Consider the following 27,486-nt stretch of genomic DNA (forward strand, 5'->3'; position numbering starts at 1 on the left):
GGCCTCTGAGAGTCCTTCCGCAGGTCCAGGAGTGAGCTGAAGAGTGGGTCTGAAAGTTCTATTTTTATACCTTGATGCCATTCCTTTGGAAGGTGAGAGAAGCTTCTAGAAAGGTTCTTTGAAGTGTGTGGAATTTCCTGACTCCCTGTCAAGGCTGTAGGGACAAAGTGTAGGTGAACGGTCCTTTGTGTGAAGGCAGCACATCATATTCAGTTGCAAGCAGGGCTTTGCTCAGCTCTGCCCCCCTCCATCCTTCCAGCAGATGGCCCATTCAGGCACACCTAATCCCTCTATTGTGTGACTGTCTGGGAGGAATTCATAAAGTCTGTCAGCTACACCCCTAGCAATGTAACCCCAGACAGGCTGCAGGCCCAAACGGTAAGGGTCAGGAGTGTTGAGGAGTCACCGCCAAGCGCTAGTGGATGCCATGCATGAATGTCATACCTCCAGGCACCCCCTTCAGCACACTTCTGGACCTGCATTAGAACAGAAGAGACCTCGGCATGCTGTCTGTGACCTACGAGGAGCCCTGAAGGACTGGACCTGCTCCCTCTTGTACCCAGGACAAAGTAATGGACTCGAAGGGTCAGATGAGCTACCTTCTTGTGTGGCTATAAAGAGATCACAAGCTGCAAAGAGCCCCTTTTTCTAAAGTGCCCAGGTGCCTGCCAGCACCTGGACTTGGCTGGATTTTGCTAGTATTGTAAGTCAGAAGGTAAAATTATTGACCAGGACGAGCCGGGTCGGTGTATCTGACACGTGCTCCTTCGCGATCGATCGGATATTGTGCATAAGTCCCGGTTTACCGAGACTGTAGCCTATCATTGGCCCCTAAAGCTTTTAGGCGCTACAACTAGTTAACATTTTTAAACTTCATATCTCCAGTTCCCCCGACTGGATTCTTGTCATTTCTGTGTCATTCTGTTTATCACGTTTTATTCTGTTTTCTAGCTTAGTTTGGGATTTGTATTCGTCGGTGTTTTGTTTTTTTAACAACACATTTTATTGAATTACCAGCGTACCAGAAGGGCAAGCCCAGCAAGGACAGTACAAAGGAAGTGCATAAAGTAAAGTCTCAAGGTACATCGTGTAAACCCCAAATTGTGTGCGAAACAACAGACCGAGAAAACAAAAGACCCCCCCCCCCCGACACACCAACCATTCTTAAAAAACATTACAAGTACAACATTTGTAAATTTTCAGTCACATATCATCAACTATTCTTCGGTGTTTTGACTTTATTACTGTTTTGGCACTGCATAAATCCTTTACAAATTGCTCTAAGGCTTTCCTGCTCGGTGCCATTTCTTCCAGCGGGTTAAGCTCAGGTTAATTTAGTGACTTGTGGAGTTCACCCTAAACTGGGTTGTTGTTATTTCTTGAATTGGACAGGGGTGCATCCCAAATAATCATATCCAATTTCTTACAAATTTCTCCTGTAAAAAGTGTCTCATGATCCTCCTGTTTGTATGCGAGCTACTCTGTTTTCTTGAAAATCAGCAACGTTCTCTTTATGGAGGCATTGATTTTTAAACGGGAATAATCAGTGATGAAATCAAATAACTAACTGGAGTCCTTGTCTGTTGTAATATGTCTACACTGTAAACCTCCCTTGCCACGAAAGCCAGACCGCAAAAGAAGGCTACACCAATCACCACAACGGAGAGGAAGTACCATAAAGAAGCTGATCTATTCACTTTGCCTATATGTGGGAAAAACTTGTACTAGATCAGAAGGGCTGGTGACGCATGGTTGGACTACACTGCTAACACTAGGAGGCACACATACGTTCTTAAAATAACAAGATAATTTTGTAAACAAAAAATTGGCCCTCCATATGGTCGCAGGCATTCAATATCTGCTGAGAAGGAAGGAGAGACCGACAGATTAAAAACTGATGCATTTAGTAGGGCTGCGGTATATAGAATGAGGGCACTGCTTTAATTACTAGATGCGGCAGGAACATGATTGGTGTCCTGCTCGAAGTGTTGGTGTGCTATTATCACTGTATCCCTTTTCTTTATTACAGTTTGCCCATTTATAAGGTCGGTTTGCTTGATTGTTGTCCTAGTCCTAATTATGCCCTGGTCTTTCTAGCCCAGCCCTTTCTGTTACCCTATTTGTTTATTTCTTCGATCATCTTTTATCACCGTGTCCTTGTGTCCAAGTAGCAAACAAACCAGCATGTTTTAACCACGTTTTTCTGCAAGGAGTGCAGAGACAGACAACACACATGCCACAGCGTACCCTTGATTTCGCCAGCTACTCGTCACAATAGTAAACACAATGCACAGACGGCTCAGTCACTGCAAACTAATCAGTACATTTAGGACAGCCTGGTCTGTGGTAAATCCCAATGACACTTTCACTTACTTCAGGATGATGGAAGGCATGGGAATCTCCAGGAATTGTTCTCGCAGGGGGACGAAAGGCAGGAGGCCAGTATAGAACAGCCCAACCAGGATCAGGACACGTTGCAAGCAGAAAAGAAGTGGAATTTCTGAATTCTAAAAAGGGAAAATGCCAAAGCATATTTTTATGAACAAGTTGAGCAGGACTAGCAAAATACAAACAGTCTCAGTTTCCCACTGCAAAGTATGAGTTTCCAGTGCTGTATAGACTTATATGATGAGCGGGGTCTGTATGTAATATTAGCCTAAACCCCACGTGGCCGAAGAGACAACAGTAACTAGCATGTAAAAGTAGCTCTCTGTTGTTAGTAATCCGTCGCATGTAGCAGGCCTAGAGCCAGGATCAAATGTAAATCTCCAACAAGGCAAGAGGTCTCAGCTAGCCAACTCTCGTAGGACGTCATAAGTTCGCAGGTCACTATATTTCATCTGAAAATACCAACTCTGTGGTCAACATCATGTTTCCACGTCCCATCGATTGCTGTGTTTCATCATTTAATTGCGGCCTTGTATACTGCGCACCCTGAAATGCACACAGGCAGCGGAGAAGAAAAGGCAAGCTATCATTTGGGACTCAGAATGGAAGCTGGTAAGTTTACGAGTGCGTTTGTAAGACTCAGATGTGTGGAGGTCGTCAGCAACTACCACACGATTTTAAAGCAGAGCTGGAGAAGTAGGTAATGCTCGCGACATGGAACGTGAAGACTAAGAGGAAGAGAAGGGCAGGTCGCACGCCCACGTGGAAGGCTAACATCGTCTTTTTAGGGAAGCTAAAGATGGGGGAAAATGTGCAATGAAGGCAGCCTTAAAATGGATGTGTGCCATCACTGATAAACAGTGGACGTCCCAGAGGGCGGAGGAGAGGCCTCCCAGGTTACCAAGCAAGCTGTCGGTTACCAAGCAAGAGGCTGCATTTGCAATACTTTACATCCTCCCTAAGGAGGTATTACAGAGAATTGTCGAGGAGCTTTCGAACCACTGCCTTAACTTTACTAGCAATGAATAAACTGCAGCATTTTGTGTACGAGTGATTGCTAGTAGTTTCTGGATATCAGCCGGCTGCCAACTTAGTATTTCAGGATAACAATTTCATTTCTAGACCTCCAACCGGTTTAATAAATAATTTCGAATCTTAATTAAACATTCGTTAATAGCAAAGCATCAGATTCATTAGGCCACCTCAGCCAAAGTAAGTTAGACTAAGGAGGCCACTTTGAATACAGTGGACGTCCCTGCCGCAGAATTCACAGTTCTCCCACCCCACAACCACTAGTTTTCTGATGGTGGAGCCTCAGCTGGGTCTGCTGACAGAAGCCTCTCAGATAGTACTGCATCCAAAGAGGGTTTCTGGTTCAAAGTGACAGTCCCCGCACCTTATGTAAGGTAAGGGCGACCAGCAGTGATTTTTTCCACCCTGGCCCAAAATGCATGGTGGTCCTGGGTTGGAAAAATGAGTGAAAATAGTAAACATGTCCCTGACACACAGGAAAAAAACTCTGGCTGTCAGGGACATTTTTATTTTGTTCTGCAAAATGAAACTCGCTGCTTTGGGGCTTCATTCTTCTTAACACAAAGAATGCCAAGTAGGTCTGATTAACATGGCAGCCCACGTAGCAGGCAGCTGGGCCTAAGAGGCATCCACCACTACTGAAGATGTACTTTGTCACAGAGATGCCAGCCAGGATGGCGGGGATCTCTCAGTATCGTGGTGTAAACCCTGGCCTCTGGTCTTACATCCTCCTCATCAAAATTGCCCTGTTAGTTTACTAATATATTCTTAAGGATGATTTGTGACATGGAGAAATACCCTTCAAGATAGGAAACACATGGAACAAACACTTGTATGGTGTTCAGATGCCCTCAAAATTCCTCAACGTTACACTGGCAACAAATTGATTTCAAATATATTTCTTGCTCATCGAAATAATAATTTATTTATAGAGTTTTATATAGCGCGAACGTGACCCACAAGGGTATCAGAGCGCTTTACAATAGAAGAATATTAAAGGATGACGTAGACTACAGTCAACAAAAACAAATTTCCCAGTTTGTAAAGAAATAGAGAGAGAAGAAAAAAAAATACATAGCAAACATAGAGGACCAAAATAGGATTCTGCAGAGCGTTGTACATTAGAAAGTTGGTGAACGTTAAGAAATTGTGCTACCAGACATACATTAAGATTTTGAGCGAATAATAGAAATAAATATATAAAAATATATATATATATATATATATATATATATATATATATATATATACACCTACATATATATATACATACACATATACACGTATATACATACATACATATACATACATATATATGTATACACATGTACATACATACAAACACACACATGGATGATTAAGCGTATCAACATCCAGCTAGTATTTAACTGCGTACAATTATAAGGCAGCAAGGGTTGTGATGAAAATCTTAAACTCAAATACATCCTGTACTTCAACTTAAACTTAGGACATAAATTTGTTCATTAGTAGTCTTTTTACTTCCTTTCTGAAAATAGGGAAGGAGGTGATTCCATGCACTAGTGGTGGTAGAGAGTTCCAAATCTTTGGTGCAATCCTTGAGAAAGCTCTACAACTTGTTCTCTTCTTCTGGAAGGATTGGGGTTTCAGAAGGAAAGTGCTCGCACTTCGTAATTGTCTACAGACTCCAGATTTTTCCAACTTTAGCGCCAGGTAACCAGGTGTACTGTTGTGAATTGCTTTATGCGTCATGCAAGCCACTTTAAGGTGTACTCTTGCCTCATAAGGCAACCAATTCAGTGCTTTCAAGGTTGGTGAAATGTGACGGTTTCTTTTAGTTCCTGAAACCAATCTAGCCGCAGCATTCAGGGCTGCTCTCAGAGGAGCAAGTCTGTATTTAGGGAGACCAGCGAGGGTGGAGCTTCCTAGTCTTGGTAGGACTAGAGCTTGTACTGCAATTTTTAGATCAGACTGAGGGAGGAAGGGTTTGAGTTTCCTTAATATACTCATCTTGTGATTAGCTCCCTTGGTGGCAATAGAAATGTGCGACTGCATATTCAAATGTTTGTCAATGGAGACACCTAGGGATTTTGCTGAGTCTATGATGAGGGGGACACAGTCAAAGGAGGTTAGATGTTTTAACCAGAGGTCTATCTTAGGAGCGTGATTTGGAGGTGAGATGAGAATGAATTCAGTTTTTTGGGTGTTCAGCATCAGGTGGGTGTTAGTGAGCCAGCTCTGCGTGTTCAGAGGCGTAGTGTTAAGAGCAATGATGTCATCAGGTGAGGTGATTTTCAGGTATAACTGGGTGTCATCCGCGTACAGGTGATATAGAATGTTTGCTGATTTAAATGCATTCGCCAGAGGCTGCATTAGGAGATTGAAAAGAATGGGTGAGAGGGACGATCCCTAAGGCACACCAAGAGTGACCATGGAAGGTTGCGAGAGTGAGTTTTTCATCTTGAATCTTTGAGATCTATTATTCAGGAAGGAAGAGAACCATTGTAGCACAGTGCCTGAGAGGCCCATCCTTCTTTTCAGTAGAGACAAGCGGTTGTCGTGCTTGACGGTATCGAAGGCGGAAGACAGGTCAAGAAGAATCAAAAGGCATGATTTGTTACGGTCAAGCATAGTTAGTATATCATCCAGAATGTGAGTGAGTGCAGATTCTGTGCTGTGCCCTCTTCGGAATCCAGATTGGTGACAATCTAAGAGGTTGAAGTTCTCAATGTGATTGCATAATTGAATTTGAACACATTTCTCCAATAATTTAGCCAAGGTGGGGATGTTGGTTATAGGACGGTAGTTGTTAGGATCAGATGGGGAGGCGTCAGCTTTCTTTAATATAGGAGGGACCTGACCTATTTTAAGACAGTCCGGGATGACACCTTGACTCAGGGAGGCGTTTACAATTTTTGACCATAAATGTAGTATAGATGTTTTTAAGATCTTGAACAGGTCAGGAGGCAAGGAGTCCGAGAAATGATTGAGGGGTTGATTGCTTGGAGAGTGTTGTCGATAGATTGTTGAGAAATTGGAGAGAAGGTGTGCCAAGAGGCATTATTTTTTGTGACTTCCCTTGGGTTATTTAAATGAGCTTCAAATAAAGCGCCCAATTTGGGATCTGTGTGGGTTCAGTTGAGTTGAGTTGTTTTAGCCCCATTTTAGTTACCTTTGAACCCAGCAATCATTCAACGAACATGGAGAATGCCCCTAAACATCCAATCTCTGCTGCTTACCTCTTTTCGACACTTTTCTATTATTTCGTAGTTGGCGTTACCCCACACTGTTAAATTTTGTCGATTGTATTCGGAAACCAGTTCAGAAACCTACAGGAGGAAGTTTCATAGATGAGGATTCATAAATTATGACCACAGAAACAATACATTTCTAAACAACTTACTGAAATATCAATTAACAGTTGTATAAAGTTTAAAAATTAGGAGAAAGCCCAACAACTCCCAGTCTGCACAAATACAATTTGAAAAACTGTTTGGTCTTTGGGATACGTACATAGAAGACCAGCCAGATAGCTTTCGTGAATGCTAAACCAAAGAACATTACAACGAAAAAAGCATGATTTCTTGGTTATTTATACTATTTGCTCAACACAGATGTCTATCTTTCACAGAAACTTTATCTCGAGTTCAAACATAAAATACTATGGTTGGGTTTGTTTCCCCATGCAAATTTCGCCAAGTAAATTGTGCAGAATTTACATGGGAAGAGGCTGGAAAGCCAAAAAGTGGCAAATTGGGGCACCACCTCTGACACAGCATGTTATACTTCATTATGACCTTATCAACAAGCAATATTGTATGATACTGTCCATCACTTCCCAAGAGGTGTTTGCAGCACGTAAATTACATGCGACTCCGAATGAAGCCATTAGGCATTAAACCTTCCAGTATAAGTGCTCCGACAGCTGGAGTTCATACGCGCTGAACCCAAGGACTTCTCACAGTCAATTGTGAAAAGGTCACAATTTGGGCTGCTCCAAAAATATGAAAATATTACTGTGGAGGTACAACAGCATGCTCTTTCTAAGCCCCAATATAAATGTGAATATAACAATTCCCCTAAATAAAAGGCCCATTTCATCAAACTGGAAAAAGAGCACAACTTTACCTTTTTAATTAGTGTGTCATTGTTCACTTTGATGTCAATGTTGATAGGGGTTTTTGGAAAAGCATCAAACACCTCTTTCAGTAATGGGATACGCTTATCATCTCCGGCTTCACAGCAGCACTCTAGGAAAAGATATTTAAGCCATTAATATCTAGCATAAGCAGTGAACTTACTTTTCACCTGTAACTTCATTTTTTAAACATCCCGTATATGTATGCACACACTGCAGTTCTCTCCTAGTAAAAGCATGTTAGTTTGCTGCTGTATGCCGATTTTTGGTGCATGTTTATACTCTCCAGGTACGGCCACCACACATAAGCGACTTGCTGTAATTAACTACTTGTCCACTACTCCTTCCCACAACCAGCTTCAGTGAACCTTGAGCCATGTAGTATAAGCATACATGTTGTTCTGTACAGTTTAAGAGCTTGAGGTCAAAGGACTATAAATATGCAGTCATTCTGCATGCCCATGGCCTATCCCCCTATAATTTCTGGGCTATCATATGTCTCAATTCCAACAAAGATGTGACTATTACAAGGACTACCTGTAGTAGAATAAAGATCCACAATCAAATTGGTCTTGGTCGGAAATTAAACTATAATGATTCTCCCCAAAATTGTAGGAGTTTTTGACTCCCTGGAAAGTCTTGTAAATCAGGAGACTAGGTGGAAAAGCTGATCATTTTAGTGATGATGATCACACTGTCACTACAATCTTGACTTGCTATTGTCCTCCGGGCCTGGAACACTGTGCCTTTGTTGGAACTTCGGAGTAAACATCAGAATGGTTGTTAGAAACTAGTTATACAGTCATATTGTGAGATTTTAATATTCTGAGAGCCACCCCAGTCTGATGCTATGGCACTCTCTAATCTGAGCATGGTGTTGTATCTTCAAGCTCCCTTCGATCACGCCAAGAGTCAATGAGTGGATTTATAGTTCATTTAGGACTTACAAACACTTATAAGTTAATCTTATTCCTCTGTTCTCATCATTTTGTTGTTCAGTTTGCAGTCTGTTTAACTACTGGTGTAGCTTGATGGGTTAATAGATATCCCCAAGCTTACTCCTAAAATGTTGACATCTATGACGTTTATAATGCCATTGAGGACTGCATTCAGTCACCCTCTGATTGTGCTGTAATGAATGATATATTCTTAAAATATCTGGTCAATTACATGGCTTCTCATCAGAATCGGCTTAAATGTTGCAAACGTGTGTCTTGTTCTCATGAGACACTTGTGGGTTTGCAGAAAAAGTGCTGGCAGTTAGAATCGACTTGACACTGCTCCAGTGCCAGCTCTGAAACTTGAAGAATGTTCTTGGCAAACCTTTTTGTTTCAAAGAATAAACTCACACAGTGAGAGTTTGTTCTTAAAAAACAATGTCCGACTTTTCTGCATTTCTCTTGTGATGGTTGCCCCACCCTACATCAAACCTAGTGACCACCACTATGACCAGTGGCGGACAAGTTTTAAGACTGAGTTTCCAGCAGCAGAGATAGCTGGTGGTGTGTGAGGACAGTCCTTAACATATTTTGAGAGGCTAGGTACTCAACCCATGTAGTGACTTGTATCGATACGGTTACATTATGTAAGTGACCATTATTTCTGGGTAGCTTCTATTGTGTGTGCATTTGATAGGTTTGGGGGCAAGATCACCCTGAAAATCCTGTAGCCTCTAGTTCCCTCCCTGGGATAATTCCAAGGGTTTGGTGTTTAGCCAGTGATGTACAACTGATGGCTGTGGAAACAAACGTTGGGGTACAATTTTAATTCAGCAATACCAAATATCCTCTTGGGGATCTTCAATTGAAGATTATAACACCCCATATACTCTTGAATAGTCCCAAAAAGTGAGACTAAGCAAAATCCCATAGTCACTTTGGAAGTGAATAATGAACTAGTATTTGATGAAGCCTCGATTACAGAAATTCTGAAGGCCCCTTCTTTACTAGCAGATACAGTGGTGCAGTGGTCACACGGACCTTGAAAAACTCAGATTAATGGGAAGCTCTTTCCGCAATCAAGAAGGAACAAATTGGGACTACTATTCATGGCGCGTTCATGACAGAGTACTTGAGCAAAAACACGGCCCCTAGAGGACTAATTGTCACAAATGAGACATGCATTTTTCTGAGTAATAAGGAGTTTAGAAAGAACTGGTCACACATTGCATGGAAGTGCAGGATTGGTTGGTGCTGATCATTAATGCAGCGAGAAAACTTACAGGCTTACTACTCGTAGAGATACACACATGTGAGAGTAAACTTAAGACCTTAGTACACATCTCTGTCTTTAAAAAGAAAATGGAAGCGATAAATAATGATCACACCCAATACAAGGAATACGTAACACAATCAAAACTGACCAAACTCAAGAAAGAGGTGCAGAAGTATAGTCATGAGAAAACTTTCTCGTATGTCCCAGACAAAAACTATGAGAAACCTCAGGTTCAGGCAACCGGGAAACAACAAGAGAGGTTTAGACCGACCCCACTAGATTGGACCTTCAGCTCGAGAGATTATGGAAGAAGCAGCGGCAGCAGTGATGAAGAGGCAACTAGACGGCCTCAAAGATCATATTATCGAGACCAATCAATGCCACTCCCAAGGCCACCTTTTGGCTACTGGCATAAGCCTTTCCAACCACAGGGCTTCCCTTTCCAACAAGGCCCCCTCCTTTTTTATACAGAGGCAGAGGCCGGGGAAGAGGAAAACAAAAATACCCCAGTCAGCTAAAGTACATTGGGGTGATCAACCAAGTGGTGAGGAGGACCAGGGACTGACAAAGAGCCAGAGACCCTCCAACATCGTAAACTTGAGCATCCACATTCTATCACCGGATGAGAATGCCACCCTGTCTAAAGGACTGGGGTTTGTACCAACACCCAGGAGTGACCTCTTCTCACTATGCGCAGAACTAGCACAATGTTTCTGGAGGATTATATTACAAAGCTTCTGTGAGAACCACAAAAACCCTTACAGATTGAGAACCTACCAACACGGGTTTAAAGAATAAGTCTACTTTTGTACCACCAACACAAGCCATCCCATGTCATGTATTAGCTTTTGAACAGGCAGTCCTTTAGGAAATCGACACAATTGAATGCCAAAACAACAAGGTCTTTCAGAACCTGAGGAAAGGTGAGAAAATAGCCCTGGAAAATCTCACAAGGTTTTGCTCCCAGGCCGACATCTTCAGGGAAGAGGAGAGGACATCTTTAAGTGCACGGTGAGGGACACACCTTGAGGCAGTAAGAGTATGAGTGAGATTGTGAATGAGAAAACGGCGCATCTGGCATCAAATTAATTTACTTAATTCATTATCACTTCTAGTTTTTAATTGTCCACCTTTACCTTCCTTAGAGTGTGCCTAGAGAGGTCCCTTTACCCTCCTCCAATGGGGCAATTAGGACCCTACATTGGGGTACGATTGTGAGCTGGTCTCACAAACTCATGAATAATTGTTACTTTTGGTATTTTGCTCCACGTTTGCAGTGTCACGTGATTTCACATTCACATGCAATTTTGCAAATAAATGGTATGTATGACATCCCTTATCTGCCAAAAAACACGTCTAATTGAATAAAGAAATGTATGTTTGTTTTACAGGTACATAAGAACACCAGTTTTAGTTAGAGGATGACACAGGTCACCCTAATATAGTGGCAATATCTGGAAATAAGCTGGTAAGTTAGGAGCCCAAATCCCGTCCTGATGAATGCCACGGACTCACTTGAGCCAAAAGCAGAAACATGTTGATGACAAGAGTGGTGAAGGGGTAATAGTTCCCCTAATTCCCACGTTCTAGTTTTTAACACCAAGTAATACCCTATGATTAAATGTAATTTGGGGTAATACATTGTTTTTTAAATCACTATTGCACGGGCCCCCACTTATATCTTTAGAAGTGCCTTCCTGTCTCCAGGTGTAGGCCCACTCTCTATCAAACCCGGTTTTTAGAGAGCGAGGACTGCCTATGATGAAGCATGACACCTGGTGGTGTGTGCGGACAGTCCTTAAAATAATTTTGAAATGCCCAGCACTCAACCCATTTAGTGCTTTGTAGGGATACAGTTACATTATGTAAGTGACCATTATTTCAGGGCAGCTTCTATTGTGTGTGCATAGCGGAGGATTCACCATCAAAAACATTGCAGTTCCCCCACCTCTAAGGCTCTTAATACGAGTGACCTCCTATTTGCAAGGGAATTGATAACGGAAGTTATAAGAACTTTCTATTTTTACCTGGACATTCTCTATATGATCTGTTTATTTTCAGCCGAAATCTCTATGGGAAATCTAAGGTAGGTAGTTTTATTTGGGCTTATAGGCGTGCCAAGAGGGCACTCAATTTCATGAAATTATCATATGTATGAGGGGATTTTAAGCTCCCAGATTTTAAGCTTTATTACTGGGCTGCCTTTGTTGGTCGGTCTTCTGGCATGCTTTGCGGGCTGGATGCCGGCCCAACCTTGACATGTTATCAGTTAGCCTGCGGCCCATGGGTCAGTGTTATGCTGTATGAAACGTTTGATCCTAACTACTACAAGCAAGTGAAGTTCTAGGTAGTTAAAGACATTATTCGGATATGACAAGATATCTTTAAGCAATATTTGTTTCCTGTGCTACATCAAAACACAGTGTTATGGGGTAATCCTGTAATCCTATGCTGCCCAATATATTTCAGGACCTTATTGGGAAAGACTGGCAATGTAGGGGCATTACCCGGCAGGGTCAACTATATGATGAACGGGGGTTCCGCTCTTTTGCTGCGCATAAAGACGAGTTTGGTCTTCTGCAAAATACGTTCTTTAAGTATTTACAGGTTCTGGACTTTTTCATACGAGGCAAAAACAGTCCAGAATATATACGTGCTCTGGCCGAGGGGCTATTGGTTTAGCCTATCAGAAATTTCTGGCTAGCGCTAGTGACGATAGTTTACAGATCACAGATAAATTAGGTAGGGTTCTTTGGGCTGGAATAATGGCAGAGGAAATACAGGAGTCCATGGGCGTATTAGATCGAGGGGTAACATTGGTTAATTTAAAGCTGCAACAGCATCGGGTAGTAGATATGCTGTATTATACACCAAAGATTATATCTAAGCGGGCCTCTTGATCTTCCGAAAAGTCATTTGGTCTGAAATGTCAACTGTACGCTGCAGACCTTAGGCACATGCTTGTCGATTGCCCAAGGCTGAATAGGTTTTGGAGTGGGTATCCAGTATTCTCCGCTCGCTCCTCGGCCCAAACTTTCAGCTCACTGAGAAATAAATATTTCTGGGGATTAAAAGTGAAGTGGCTGCCTATGAGAACGTGTTGGCTACTATTATTATAGCATGTGCCCGGTTATGCGTCGCTACAGTTTGGATTGATAATGTCAGTCCTAGTGTTAATGAGTTCTGGGTTTTACTCAGATAGATCTATGAGATTGAACTTGCTTTGGCTAAAGCTAGAGGGCTGCGCTCTTGGCTTAAAATTATTCGGATCTGGACCGGTCTCCAATGGGAGTAACAAGGCACTGCCAATTTATAATATGCTCTGTTATGGCCTTATGTCAGATGCTTTTTTTATTTTTTTGGTTTTTCTGTTTGGGAAAAAGCTGTTGTTTCTTAAATTATGGCTAGGATTGTTTTTTCCCAAACCTGATTTAATTGTCGCCTCCCTTTCCTGACTACTTTCTAAGTTAGAAATACAGATTTATGTATTGTTAACACTTCTAACGTATTTATGTAATGTATGTCTTACTTTTGGCAACAACTTACATTTCTTTTTTTTTTTTAAAGGAAAATCTAGGGGAATATGAGAAATTACAAGGAGAATCAGACCCAGAATTACAGATTCCTCATTTCTGAAGGGACCAGGTGGCCCCACTTGTAATGGCCCAGATATTCCCCACCCTTTGAGCTGCTGATACCTCAGTATTGATAGCTCAAATGGAACAATTTGGGCTATTTTCTAGGCCACTCAAAATGCAGGCCTAAATTGGACAGGGAAACTACAAGTTTGGTGGTGGTGAATCTCCAATTTATGGATGATCAACTGCTGTGCTAAACTCTGAATGACCCCCTTAATTTCTCAAAAGTCCACCTGTTAAAATGCTGTGGACCTTTACTTTCCTAAAATTGTGTTTTAGTCGGCAAACTGTAGGGTAAAGACTATCTAATCTATTTTAAAAAACAATTTCAGGGTGTTTGTTGAGAACCTGAGAACAAGCCAGTAATCTATGACATCCTGTTAATTATTTACTGTCACATGCTGCCAGTGAAGAGCAGCAAGGAAGTCTCTGGACCTCTGTGTCAGATGACGGTTTGATGGGTAGTGTGAAGCCTGATACACTGTTTGCAGAATCTGTGACATTGTTGGGGACAGAGATCAATCAAGCCCAATTCATATAAATCCAGGACTATCGTTGATAGCTGAAGATAAATGGTAACCTTACCTAAAATCCCTCATGTTCAATTATCTTTCTGCTGGAAAGGGGGTGTTTGCAAAGAAAACAGGCAAAACAATAGTCTGGTTTATGTGGAAACGTGTGACCACTTTTGTTAGGAAAGTTGTATGGGCTTGCATAACCATCTTATTTGAATATAAAACTGTGCTAAATTACTGGGCTAATAAGGGCTATTTTTAACTAAACCTGTATGATGAGGTCAGAGTTACCCGTAAAGCTGTTTTCTTGGAAAACTGCTGTGAACAATGCTTTTACATGAACTCAGAAGGGGCCAATCAATAATGCTAAAACAGTTTTTTCATTCCCATGAAAGAGATGATTTTTCTGATTCAACCAAAATCCTTTCTAATGCCATCCAATAAACCCTTATGCGTGGTTGCCTGAAAAACAAAAAACACAGGGGAGGGCTCTTCTTGTAGGAGACTCGAAGACAGACATAGTAGAACTGCCCTCTTTCTGGCATGTGTTAAGTCCAATGTTCTACTGTACATATATAGTACATAATCTCGTCAAATTTCTTCGGAAGGCATGAGAAGACCAGACCAAAAGGTATTTTGCTTCATTTAGAATGTCCAGCTAATCTTTTGACAGGTGTACATGTCGTATTGTATGTGTTCAGTAGCCACATCACTAAATTCAGGGAAGTAGGGTGGGGTGGATTTTCAGGCCTGGAAAACTTAATTGGCAACTTGGTCTGCACAGCAGCTTTTTTAGAGGCCTACCTGACTTATGGTGGAGATCTGTGAACCAAGTCCATCTCTGCCACTCGGGTGGAATGAGAGTCATTCTGGCTTTGAAATGGCTAATCCCGAGCAGTATTAATGGGATTAATGGAATCACTAAAAAAGTTGAGATTTCCCTAGCCAATTAACGAAAAGAGGATTGCCCATCAACCATGGTTTGTGGTATTTGGATTAGAAACCTGGGAAGCTATTGGTCATTTGGGTGAAAGAGGTCTATTTGTGGAAAAATGTATCAGAAAAGATATTCTCTAGACCTACTTGTGGTTCTCTTGAAACATTCTGCTGAGAGCATTTGCCTAGACAATCTGCACACATGGTAGGTGCTCTATTTTGATTTGCAGGTTACTGGCCATCAGTTACCACCTGATGGTGTGTAATTCTGTCTGAATGAGAACTGCCTTTGATATTGATATTAGCAAAAACTTCAATTGTAGTTTCTATTTTTTATATAGTGCATCACATGCCTGTAAGCTATCCAGCTGCTACAATACCACATAGAAAAAATTAACAAATAAAAATCAGAAAAGTATAATAAAACCATAAATATGAAATAACGTCATAATATGTAATCCCAAGGAGCCAATGGGACTCTAACAGCTATTATAACACAATACTTCCCATGGAAACAATGGCAGAGTAAGACAATATTGTTTCATGCTTGTTTTTAGAACTTCGCCGATTTAACAAATGGTGCATTAAGGAGGGAAGTTGATTCTATGTCAGGACCGGAGGCTCCAGATTATGCTTTTCTCTCTTCGCTGTTTATTTAACAAAAACCACATAGCAGCCAGAAAAGCAACTTATTTTTTTCAAAGAATATGTCATGTACCCTAACACAGGGTTAAAACATATCAAAACATGAAAACACAAGGGATAAACTACAACTCCCATCAGTCCACGAACAATAGTCCATAACATTAAGGTAGGGCGTCCATCTTATGATCCCTTTCTCTCTTTTTCTTCGCTGCTTCGCAGCCAGTAAAGTGCCTTTTTCCCTATCTCCCCCTCGTTATTGTGTGGTGGGATCGTTTTGGGTTCTGGCACTGTGTGTTTTCTTAGTCGATTGCTGGGCTCTTAATTGCGGGTTTTAAACTGTGTTTTTCCCTTTCAGAGCCCCGGAAATTGTTGATAATTGTCGCTGGGACGTTTTCGCACTTGACGCGACTGTCCCCGGAGTCGCGGCTTGTATACATTGCCGCTAGAGGGCGCCGTCGCGTCTAGTTCTCCCCGGCGCGGCTTTCCCTCTGACGGGAGCCGCGCTGAGGAGAGTGACCGCGTCGGAGCCTTGTCTGCCGCCTCACCGTGACGCCCGGACAGGGTTGTACTGCCCCATTGTTTTTTCTGACGCCCCGTGGGGGTCTGTATTAGCGGATTACCGCACCCGACGCCTGCGGGTCGTACTGCTCAGCACTTGCCGATTTACTCGGCGTTTTTCCGCATCTTTGGTTATAGGCGTGCTAGGGAGGCGGCATTGGCCCGGTCTTGTGTAAGAGGGCCAGCGCGCTATTAGAGGGGTGCTGCCTCTTAGTTTCTGGTGTCCCAGATATTTAAAGAGCTTTGCTAGCCTTTGGTTAGCCTATACCTTCTGGTGCCTGGGACCAGTTGTAAACTCCTTCCCCTACCCTCAGGGCCTTTAGTCATGGCAGAGGGCTTCTACGTGGAGGAGGAAGAAACCCACCAGTACCTGGGGGATGACGAGTTTTATGGGGCTGTTGATCAGTCTATTTACAGGTGTGTGCAGGAGATTGTGGGCCCTATGGAGGATAGACTCTCGGCCCGTATAGTAGAAGAGTGTGCGAAATTGGCCCCTGTAGCCCTAGTTTCCCATGTAGTTTCCCCCACTACTACCGAGGGTAAACCCCCCGCCCCCAAGAAGGCATGTAGGGACGGTAGCTCGGGAGCTGCGCAGGGCGTGGATAAGGACGCCTTCGAACGCCTCAGAGATGCGTTTTTGGCTAAGGCGACCAAACCTGAGGCCTCTGCGTCGCTCCCGACCCTGGGTCCTTCAGCGTCGACTGTGACAGCCCCTTCCTCTCCGGGAGGGCTCTCCCCAGTGGACACGGACGATGATGGTGATTTGGTGCGCTCGTGGCGCCCGTCCGGATCAGCAGCTGAGTTACCCCACGACGCATCAGGAATGCTTGACCCGGACAATATAATCCATCCGAAGTCGGCGGCCTGGGCGCCGGGCGACAAAGTCGCGAAGTTCGTGGCGGGGTGTCTACGCAAGCCGCTGGAAAAGGAGGCACGTAGTTGCCTAAGGGGAGAGTGTCCGCGACCTACGCTGGAGGGAAAAGTGACCTTGACCCCTAAGTTGGATGGGAAGATGGCCACCTTTATGGCTAAGTTTGTCAAAGACCCCCGCAAAGGCATTGATCGCTCGTGGCGGTCATGCCAGGATAAGTTACTGGACACCATAGGCCCTCTAACTAAAATCCTCGATATGGCGGAGGAAGCCAAAGTCTCAGGTTCCGCCATTTCCCCAGAGATTCTGTCCAACTGGGCGCAGAGAGCAGTGATATTTTTGGGGAACGCTAATTGTGCCCTTTCAACAGAGCGTCGGTGCTCACTGCTGATCAAGTTAGATCCCAAATTGGGGGACTTGGCCTCCTCGGAGGCAGGAGCGGTAGCGCAAGGCGTCCTGTTCGGAGACCCTTTCATAAAAGAACTGGGGAAGTTTGTCTCCACTTTTTCATCCCTAGATAAAGCCCAGTCCACCATCAAGAGGGTGTTCAACCAGCGTTTTTCTAGGGCGGCCGGTCGTGGTAGGGGCCTCACGACCGGCCGTGGCGGTCAAAACCAACCTAACAAGGGGCAAGGCTCCGGCAGAGGCCAATACAATTCCACTGCCAATTACAATAACTTCTACCCCTCCAGAGGTCAACATTTCAGAGGAGGTCGCGGTAACTACAGGAATGATGCCGGAAACAGCAATTCCCACGGTGAGTGTAATCCCGGCGGACCACGTCCGGTAGGGGGGAGGCTGGCCTGTTTTCCAGAGGCTTGGTCGGCACTCACGAACGACGCGTGGGTTTTTCAAACTGTACGCGGTTTCCACATAGACTTTTACGACCGCCCTTATCAATTAAGGGATCCACGTCCCATTCTTTTTTCCCAGGAGGATGCCCGGTTGATCGACGAGGAGGTCTCGGCGCTGTGCCGAAAAGGGGCCATCTGTCGGTCGACAAGGCATCCCTCAGGTTTCCTCAGCAATATTTTCCTAGTGGAAAAGACGGATGGGGGCAAGAGGCCGGTGATAAACCTCCGGGAATTCAATGGTTGGTTGGTCTACAACCACTTCAAGATGGAGGGTATCCACCTTTTGAGGGATGTCCTTCTGTCCAACGACTGGATGGTCCGTCTGGACCTCAAAGATGCTTACTTAGTGGTTCCCATCCACCGCCTCACCGTCGATTCCTACAGTTCCTCTGGCGGGAGCAGATCTACGAGTTCACAGCCCTTCCTTTCGGGCTCTCCTCGGCCCCGTGGTGTTTCACCAAGCTGTTACGTCCAGCGGCAGAGGTTCTTCGGAGTCAGGGCATTCGGATGATTGTCTATCTGGACGACATCCTCTTAATGGCGCAATGTCCCAACAAATTGATCCTTCAGCTCAACCTGATGATAACCTTGTTGCAAGGTCTGGGGTTCGTTGTCAACCAGGACAAGTCTGTCTTGACGCCTTCTCAAAAGATGGTGTTTCTGGGGTTCAAGGTGGACTCGGTGCAGGCCTCTCTGAGTCTCCCGTCGCGGAAGTTGGCCAAAAATAAAGCACGAACTCCGGCAGACGATCACCAAGTCGCACACATCCCTACGTCAGATCGCCAGGATAGTGGGCCTTCTTTCGTCCTCCATCCAGGCGATCTTTCCAGGTCCACTTCATTATCGGGCCCTTCAGAGCCTCAAGGCATTCCACCTTCGAAGGGGCCTGTCCTACAACCAGTTGGTTTCGTTGTCCGACGAGGTAAAAGAAGAGATGTCCTGGTGGCTCACCCATATGGAGGCCTGGAACGGTCGAGCTATTTTCGGGTCGGTGCCAGACTTAATAATAGAATCGGACGCCAGAAGATCGGGTTGGGGCACCCGTTGCGGCGACTTCTCCACAGGCGGAGGTTGGTCATCAGAGGAGCAGCAGCTCCATATCAACTGTCTGGAGATCCTCGCAGGCTCCTTTGCGGTCCGTTGTTGGACCAAGGACTCAGCGACGTCGTGCGTCCTTTTGAGAATGGACAACATATCGGCGGTGCGCTATGTCAACCATCTGGGCGGCCCTCGGTCCAGGGCCCTGGCGGATTTGGCGAGAGATTTTTGGGATTACTGCCTCGCCCACCAGGTCTCAGTGACGGCGGAGTACCTGCCTGGTCGGGCCAATCAAGTGGCGGACTGGCACTCGAGGTACCTGCGGGACTCGAGTCTATGGAAACTGGACGCACGGGTGTTCCATTGGTTGGAGACCATATGGGGCCCGTTCTCGGTGGACCTATTTGCAGCTCGTCTCGACTTCCAGCTATCGAGGTCCTTCAGTTGGAGACCAGACCCCCTGGCGGAAGCGACGGATGCGTTCCTCCAGGACTGGAGTCAGGAAAGGCCCTATGCCTTTCCTCCGTTTTCCATGGTGATGAGATCGGCGGCCCTTCTTCGCCGCCAACGAGCGGAAGTGGTGATGGTGACGCCATGGTGGAGGTCGCAAGTGTGGTTTCCAGTTCTTCTGGAACTTTCTTGGGATTCTACAATCCTACTCCCCTAGCTCCCTCACCTTCTTCTCAATCCGGACAGGAGCCCGCATCACCTGATAATGCAGGGCTCTCTCCGCCTCATGGCGTGGAGGCTTTCCGGAGACGCTGGTCGCTCCCGGGACTTTCGGGCTCGGCTGAGTCCTTCCTGTCGAAGGCATGGGCTAGTAGTACCACGAAGAGGTACCGATCAGCATGGTCCAGGTGGGTTCGTTGGTGTATTCGACAGGACCTGGATCCCCTGGTCGCAGGCGTCGTTCACGTTTTGAATTTCCTGGCGGAACTGGCAGCGAGTGGTTTGGCGTACCGGACCATTAATGCCATACGCTCAGCGATTTTGGCGGCGCATGAGCCGATAGACGGGGGCCCGGTAGGAGAACATCCTTTGGTTTGTAGACTCCTTCGGGGGGTACGTCTTAGCCTGCCCCCGGAGCCAAGATATTCCGTCCTTTGGGATGTTAATGTGGTTCTGAATCTTTTTCTTTCTTGGCAACAGAACAGATATCTTTCTCTGAAAGAACTATCAGCAAAATTGGCCATGCTCTTGTGCCTGGTGTCATGTCGCAGGGTATCTGATGTACGTGCTTTGGATATATCAGCGAGAGTGTTTTCCCCGGATGGGGTTACCTTTACGGTGAGTCGTCGTACGAAGTCTGCTACAAGATCTATATCTTACCCAGCTTTTGTGGACGTTCCCAAACTTTGTGTTGTTCAGTGCCTGAAAACATACGAAGATGTTACGTTGGAACTTCGTCCTCCGGGCGAACGGCAACTCCTAATTGCATTGCGGAAACCGCATAAGGCGGTGTCTTCTCCCACCATAGCCCGTTGGGTGCGGTGGGTGCTACAGGAGGCTGGCATTGATACCAAACAGTTTGGAGCACATTCGGCCAGAGGTGCCATGGCCTCAAAAGCTTTCTCCTTGGGAGCGCGTTTGGAGGACCTAATGCGTGCTGCGGATTGGTCCTCAGACTCCACTTTCAAACGGTTTTACTTTAAACCAGTGGTGGATATTGCGAGTCTGGTGGTCAGTCAGCTTTAAACAAGCATAATCTGAAGCCTCCGGTCCTGACATAGAATCGAAATTTGCCTAGCATTGTAACAGTAAGTTTCAATTCTATTAAGGACACGGAGGCGAGGATTATCCCACCCTTTTTCCTACGGAAATCCCTCTCCGTATTGGTGTAAGTAAACTACTTAGTTTGAATGTACTTGTTTTCTAATATCTCTGCCTATGCATTGTGCTTGATTTGGTTGCCGTCCGGTGGGATCTACAACGCTGACGCTGTTGTTGTTTTTCCTACCAGGTAACAAGGCTAAACAGGACCGTGGTTGATCTGGCGTGACTCGCGCGAAGAAAGAGGAAGGGATCATAAAATGGATGCCCTACCTTAATGTTATGGACACTATGGAAGGACTATTGTTCGTGGACTGATGGGAGTTGTAGTTTATCCCATGTGTTTTGATGTTTTGATATGTTTTAACCCTGTGTTAGGGTACATGACATATTCTTTGAAAAAAATAAGTTGCTTTTCTGGCTGCTATGTGGTTTTTGTTAAATAAACTGCAAAGAGAGAAAAGCATAATCCTCGCCTCCGTGTCCTTAATAGAATTGAAACTTACCGTTACTATGCTAGGCAAATTTCGATTCCACGGACTTGCACAAGCTGAGGAGTTATCCTCCTGCCTTCTCCAGTCACTATCTGGGAATTACTGGTTTAGTGTCTGCGGCAGATCTAAGTACCTTATGCGATTTTGAAAATGAATGGGATTGGACAAATTAATAAAAGGAAGCCCATGAATTGTTATCAAAACACACAGAACTCTGAGCTTCAATTGAACTTTTACTGACAGCCAATCCAGCTGGTTTTGGAGTTAGGACACAAGGCTAGAACAGCCTTGAGATTACCACATCTTGCATTAAGTAAAGTAAGGCTTCCTGAGTCTGGAAAGAAACGAATATTTGAAAGGTTATACAAATGGAAAAGGGCAGTTTTTACAGCTGCAAGCACCTGAACATTCATTTGAGTCAAATATGATCCTTACCCACTTTCCTGACTTACTGTACTCTTGAGAGTACAGTGCTTTATGCAGTCAAAGGATGAGAAATGTTCAATACCAATTTACATGATTTCCATTTTTACAACATATGAGCCAAGATAATTGGTTACTAGGCAAGCTTTTATCTTTAACAAATAGGAGAAACGGAAGGTTAATCAGAAAGAGCATTACTCGGATCCACTATGATCTTGATGTCAGCCATGTATGTTTGAAACCACAGACTTTAATTATTTGCTCCAAGTGGAACATGTAAGCATTGAACAACAAGTGGGAGAGGGCCTATCTCTGGGGAAGCCACATCACGCCCTAAAGGGCTGGATACATGCAACCCATCCCACCTGGACCTCCTGAGTACACTCACCAGCAATGATCGAATTCAGTCCAATGCCACCCCCTACACCAGACAGCTATTCCAACTACTGGCATATAAAACTTTGTTTGAAAGGTCCGGTAAAGATAAGAGCAGCTGGACATTTTTGTTCCCAATGGCATAACAGATCTTGATTGCTATCTGTCTACCCGGGCATGAACAAAACCCTGATTAGAAGGCAAAAACAATTAATCTCAAATTATTCTTGCTATTTGGATGTAACAATTGACTTCAAGCAAAGTTTAGTAATGTCAAAATAGGGTGGTAATTTTCTGGAGAACTGGTATCTAAACTTGCATATTTTCTATAAAGGAGACAATATTGATTTCAAGTTAGAAGGATACAAGCCTTTTTGAAGAAATGCACTGACGAGACATGAAATCACAGAAGACAAAGAAACAATGTGAAGTATAATGATTTTGAAGGACTCCATTTTGGAAGTCACAGACGTTTATCAGATAAAGATAAGTTAAACCTAATTTAGATTTGCAGGTGCTCCTACATGGTGAACTCGAAATGCTACTATTATGAGATATAAATAAAGGATTAGTTTCAATTTGACCTCTTAAATCAGCCATTTTGTAACAAACAAAAAATCCTGTTACACAGAATTTCTGGGAAAGAGAATTCACCTCAATAGTATTACAAGTTGGGAAACTCAATTCCCAGTATACGTTGAACAATTCTGCGCAGAAAGTGTTCAAGCAAAGTTTAGCAATGTCGAAATAGAGTGGTAATTGGCTGGAGAACTGGTATCTAAACTTGCATATTTTCTATAAAGGACACAATATTGATTTCAATTCAGAAGGATAAAACTATTTTTGAAGAAATGCACTGACCAGACATGAAATCACAGAAGACAAAGAAACAATGTGAAGTATAATGATTTTGAAGGACTCCATTTTGGAAGTCACAGACGTTTATCAGATAAAGATAAGTTAAACCTAATTTAGATTTGCAGGTGCCCTTACGTGCTGAACTCGAAATGCTACTATTATGAGATATAAATAAAGGATTAGTTTCAATTTGACCTCTTAAATCAGCCATTTTCTAACAAACAAAAAAATCCTGTGATACAGAATTTCTGGGAAAGAGAATTCACCTCAATAGTATCACAAGTTGGGAAACCCAGTTCCCAGTATATTTTGAACAATTCTGCGCAGAAAGTATTCATGTATGTGGTTTGTATGTACGTTATTTTATAGTAAGAAAGATACATCTTACAAGCCTATTTATATCGAATTTAGGGCCAGATGTACAAAGTATTTTTCTGGTCGCATAAGGCCCAATTCACATTATTGGGTCGTTGGCAACCGGAAAAATGCTTTTTAAAATGCACTAAAAATGCGTTTTAGTAACTTGCTACCAAATCGCATTTTGCATATGCGATTCGGTATTTGAAAGAGGCTTGTTTAGGGAGCCCATTCCAAATATCGAATCGGTATTGTATATATTACTGTGTTGTGACCGAAATCCGGTGGCAAAACGGTAATACTTTACCACCAATTCAAAACTGGTGGTAACCCATTTGCAATTGGAAAGAGAACCCTTCCCCCTTGAGAATGTAAATAATCATATTTTTTAAGAGCAGGCAGTGGTACCACGGACCACTGCCTACACTTAAAAAAAAAATGAAACTTCAAAGTTTTATTTTTTATAACTTTTCAACGCAATCCGTTTTCCTTTAATAAAAAGCAATCCCAGACATGGCTATCTGCTGACCTCAGCAGACTACCATCCCTGTGATGGCTGGGATCCCTAATGCGTTGCAAACTGGGACCTACCTCATTATTATTCATGAGGTAGGTCGATTTGTGACCCACAAAGAATCCATGAACGAAACTCAATAAGTTTCATACATTAGGAATACTGATTTCCTAATTGGGAGATAATCGTAATTAGGAAATCGGTATTCCTAATGTTTGTACATCTGGCCCTTAGTCTCGACCCATTTCTTTCCATTTGTATACTTTTTCATGTTACAATTAAAAACTCTGTAGTAAATCAGGGATTGACAGGCCTTTACTTTTTGTATTGCTTGTTCCTTTAAGCAGGAATGAATATATCTATTAATAGTCAATTTGGGTTGAATTAAGAAGCATGGTAGTAAACGTGAGTGGTGTGCACATCAAACTGAAATTCTAAATTTAAATCTGAGCATTGGAAATATATTTCAGCTACATTTTTAATATTTCTAAGAATAATGGATGTTTTCTTCTTAACAAAGTAAGTATGATTAGGTAAAGGAATTTCAGCTTGAAAGTCAATTAGTACATGATCCAACCATCAAATGCGTGCGAGTGAAACTTTTGTTTTTAGGCTGTGAATTAAAACCTAATATCAGGCAAATAGCCCTGAATTAGTGTGTTCATCTGTGTATTCAATAACCCAGAAAGTATATAAGATGGGTAAAAAAGTGTTTGTGGAGGTATAGTCCACATTTAATTTCACGTATAAATTACCTAGGATTAAAATGCTTTCCCTAAAATTACCGATTTAGGCAAGAATCATGGCATTCACACATACAGAGGCTGTAATGCTGTTGAGGTAAAAAAAATGACAGCTACAAGGCAAGTGAAATCTACTCCTACACGATACTTGGGCCCCACAAATGCTCAAATGATGCATACGGCTGAAAATCAAACTACATACTTTGGGGCCCTGCTCTCCTGTTACTTGTTATTAGATAATAAAACAGAAGACCTGACCTGCTCACTTCTTGATGCAGTTAACACGGCAACACCACTAGGCTGCAACAAATAATGTGTTTTTCGCTCTCCCCAGAGTATAGGTCTTCTTAATTACAAGCAAGAGTCTTGGATCCCAAACCAAAGAGAAGCCCAGACATTTTAGTCTCGCCAAACAAAAGCCTCTGACATGCCTTGCCATACTTACAAAGTGCCTCGGGTATAGCAGTGTAGTACCACTCTCTTTACTATCTAAGGCGCAGTTAATAATCCTGATTAAAAAAAAAGTTGTAGAATTTCTTATAAAATAGTCTGTGGATTCCTAGGCAATCACGTCCAGTCAAGAGGTAGGGCCAGGACTGGCAGCCATTCCAGACCCTGTTTAAGTTGATATAGAGATAAGAGGGCTTGTTTTACAAAAATCATGCTAAACTCACAGTAAAAATACCTGGCACTGCTCTCCAATCTCTAAAAGTATCAAACAGCGCCGATAGATTCTGCCCCTAGAGATATCACGATTATAAACTTTAATTACCTTAAAGACAGGAGTCAGTACCAGTTAATAAGGGGGCCAGAGACAAGAAGTGGGCATTCGTAATCATTGATCATTTAAGAGGGGAAAATCATCAGGTGGCTAGGCCACAGTGTCTGCACATCTATTCAAAATGATTGGCAGTAGTCAAAACAGATAGCCGTTTCAAGTCAACCTTGGCGCAAATCTGGCCACACCTCGAGACAAAAGATGTGTGCTCAATAACTAAAACACATATAGCACTCAAGCACACACTAATAAAGTCACAGACAAAGTCTCATGTTGATAGTTCAATATCTATTCTATTCCACAGGGATCATGATGTGTCCAAAGCACTCCAAAAGCAGTTTTCATATAGTATTATCCAACAGAACCGCAGCCGACACGTGTTCAGTCCACCTGGACTTTTTAAGGCTGCAAAAATCATTTTACACCACTATTACAATGTTGTTCTTAATATGTCACATACAAATGACAATGCAGATTGATTTTCAACCAAACACACTGTATTGCCGTCACCAGTCCATCTAGCCTATTTAAGAAAAAGATCAAAAGAAACAATGAGCATGTGTTGGTGTACGGACTGTGAAATGCCCAGAATTAGTAAACTCAGACCGTGATTACTTCAACAAAGAAATCATTAGAAGACCTCAGATCATTTAGTACTCCCTGTTCTACTGGGACTCTAACTAATAAGATATACAATTAACCCAGCAGAGGGACACGTGTTTGTGAGATGTAATACCAAATCCGTATCTGGTGTTCACGTGAAATCCACCACCAAAGGTGAGTGTGAATTAAAAGTATTCTTATCCACCTACACATATAGTGATATATCTAAAATGGAGTTAAGGTCTTTCATAGGAAATATATCTTTCAAAAGGTATGAGCAGAAGTCCATCTGTCTGGAATCTCACACATTTGATCGCCCCATGGACGAATGAGAAGTAATCCTATAGACAAATATAGTGATAAGTTGGGGATAGAACAATACGATTCTTTAAAAGGGGACCCCTTGCTTGATAGAAGACCATGCATCTCTCTGCCTGCCACACGAAGCAAATCAGTGGTCTCCTGAAGACATTCACAAGTAAAGGACATGAGTAAAATGTGGTTAATCAGGGATGGATGAACTATCCTGAGCTCTGAACGATGGTGAGATATTGCAGTTCTTTCTGTCACTATGTACCTTGAACGCTTAAACTGTACACACAAGATCTCCACATTCTGAAGAGATTCATCGGTCATGATGGTATGCAAGGCCAAGTCCTGATGGAATTTTACTCCCTTCATAAGATTCTAAGGAAAGCATAATAAGGTCAGGCATTGTACACTGCACAGAGTGGGTAAGCTTGGCCTCAGTTATGTTCATACTGTTTATAGTAAACTTCTAGGCACTGCTCAAGTAGTCTTGGCGTAAGGTTTGCTTTTGGCACAAGGATTGGGCAAGGTGGTATGGAGACCAGTACTGAAGAGATTTAATGAGCTGTTGAGAATGTAATGCTTTGAAGAAGGGGACATTTATCTTGAAAGAAAAAAGTCTCCCTGCTGAGGAAGACACCTTTTCCATTTTCAGCACCGTTGATGCTCAAGAGCCTGACAAAGTGACGTTGTGGTTTGCAAGTCCTTTTGGGCCTCCTGGAATGATGGACCTTTTATTAGCTAGTTGTCTGGGTAGGGATAAATGAACATATTTCTTCTCCCTAGGTGTGTTGTTGCTAGTGCCACTCATTTTGGAAAAGGTGAGTGGAGCAGACTTATGACTGAACTGCAGGACTCCATATTGGTAATGGGCATCCCTGATCATGAAATATCGGGAATGTTTTTGCAACTAAGATGTGAAGTATCAGCTAGATTCATGAAAGGAAATTGCGCTCGCAAAGGGCCAGATTCTGAGAATCTGGCCCTTTGCGAGTGCAATTTTTGCATTTGGGATTCATCATCCCAAATGCAAAAATCGCTAATAAAGAATTCGCAAATTTGCGAGGATTAGCATTTAAGGAATCTCTATTAGAGATTCCTTAAATGCTATTCATGAAACATTTAAAAATTGCGAATTCGCTATTTAGGACCGCTATTTACCACGAAGTTAAACCTCGTGGTAAATAGCGAAAACTTAGAAAAATGCATTTTAATGCATTTTTCTAAGTTGCATGCTACACACACACATGTCCTTTGGACATGTGTGTGCACAACATCAGTGTAAATTCACATTTCAGGGGTGCTACAGGGTGTCCTTTGGACACCCCTGCACCCTTGAAATCGCATCCTTATTTGCGATTAGCAAATTGCTAATCGCAAATAAGGAAGCTATAGGAATCGCAATTTATTTTGCGACTCCTACATGAATCCCGTTTTTCAAGTCCTTAATAGCGAT

The 27,486-nt window shown here is 43.1% G+C and overlaps 1 protein-coding gene across 1 annotated transcript in view; it reads right to left on the reverse strand.

The window, feature by feature from the left end:
* The window catches only part of GDPD1 (glycerophosphodiester phosphodiesterase domain containing 1), a 400,155-nt gene that overhangs the window by 81,816 nt on the left and 290,853 nt on the right, over nucleotides 1–27,486 (reverse strand). Inside the window, exons 5-7 of the mRNA XM_078679844.1 lie at nucleotides 7,528–7,649; nucleotides 6,639–6,728; nucleotides 2,374–2,507 (exon numbers count right to left, since the gene is read on the reverse strand). Coding sequence (XP_078535970.1) covers nucleotides 2,374–2,507; nucleotides 6,639–6,728; nucleotides 7,528–7,649 — 346 coding nt within the window. The remainder of the gene's footprint in view (nucleotides 1–2,373; nucleotides 2,508–6,638; nucleotides 6,729–7,527; nucleotides 7,650–27,486) is intronic.

The sequence above is a fragment of the Lissotriton helveticus genome, chromosome 3_1 (genome assembly GCF_964261635.1).
Source record: "Lissotriton helveticus chromosome 3_1, aLisHel1.1, whole genome shotgun sequence".
NCBI lineage: Eukaryota > Metazoa > Chordata > Amphibia > Caudata > Salamandridae > Lissotriton > Lissotriton helveticus.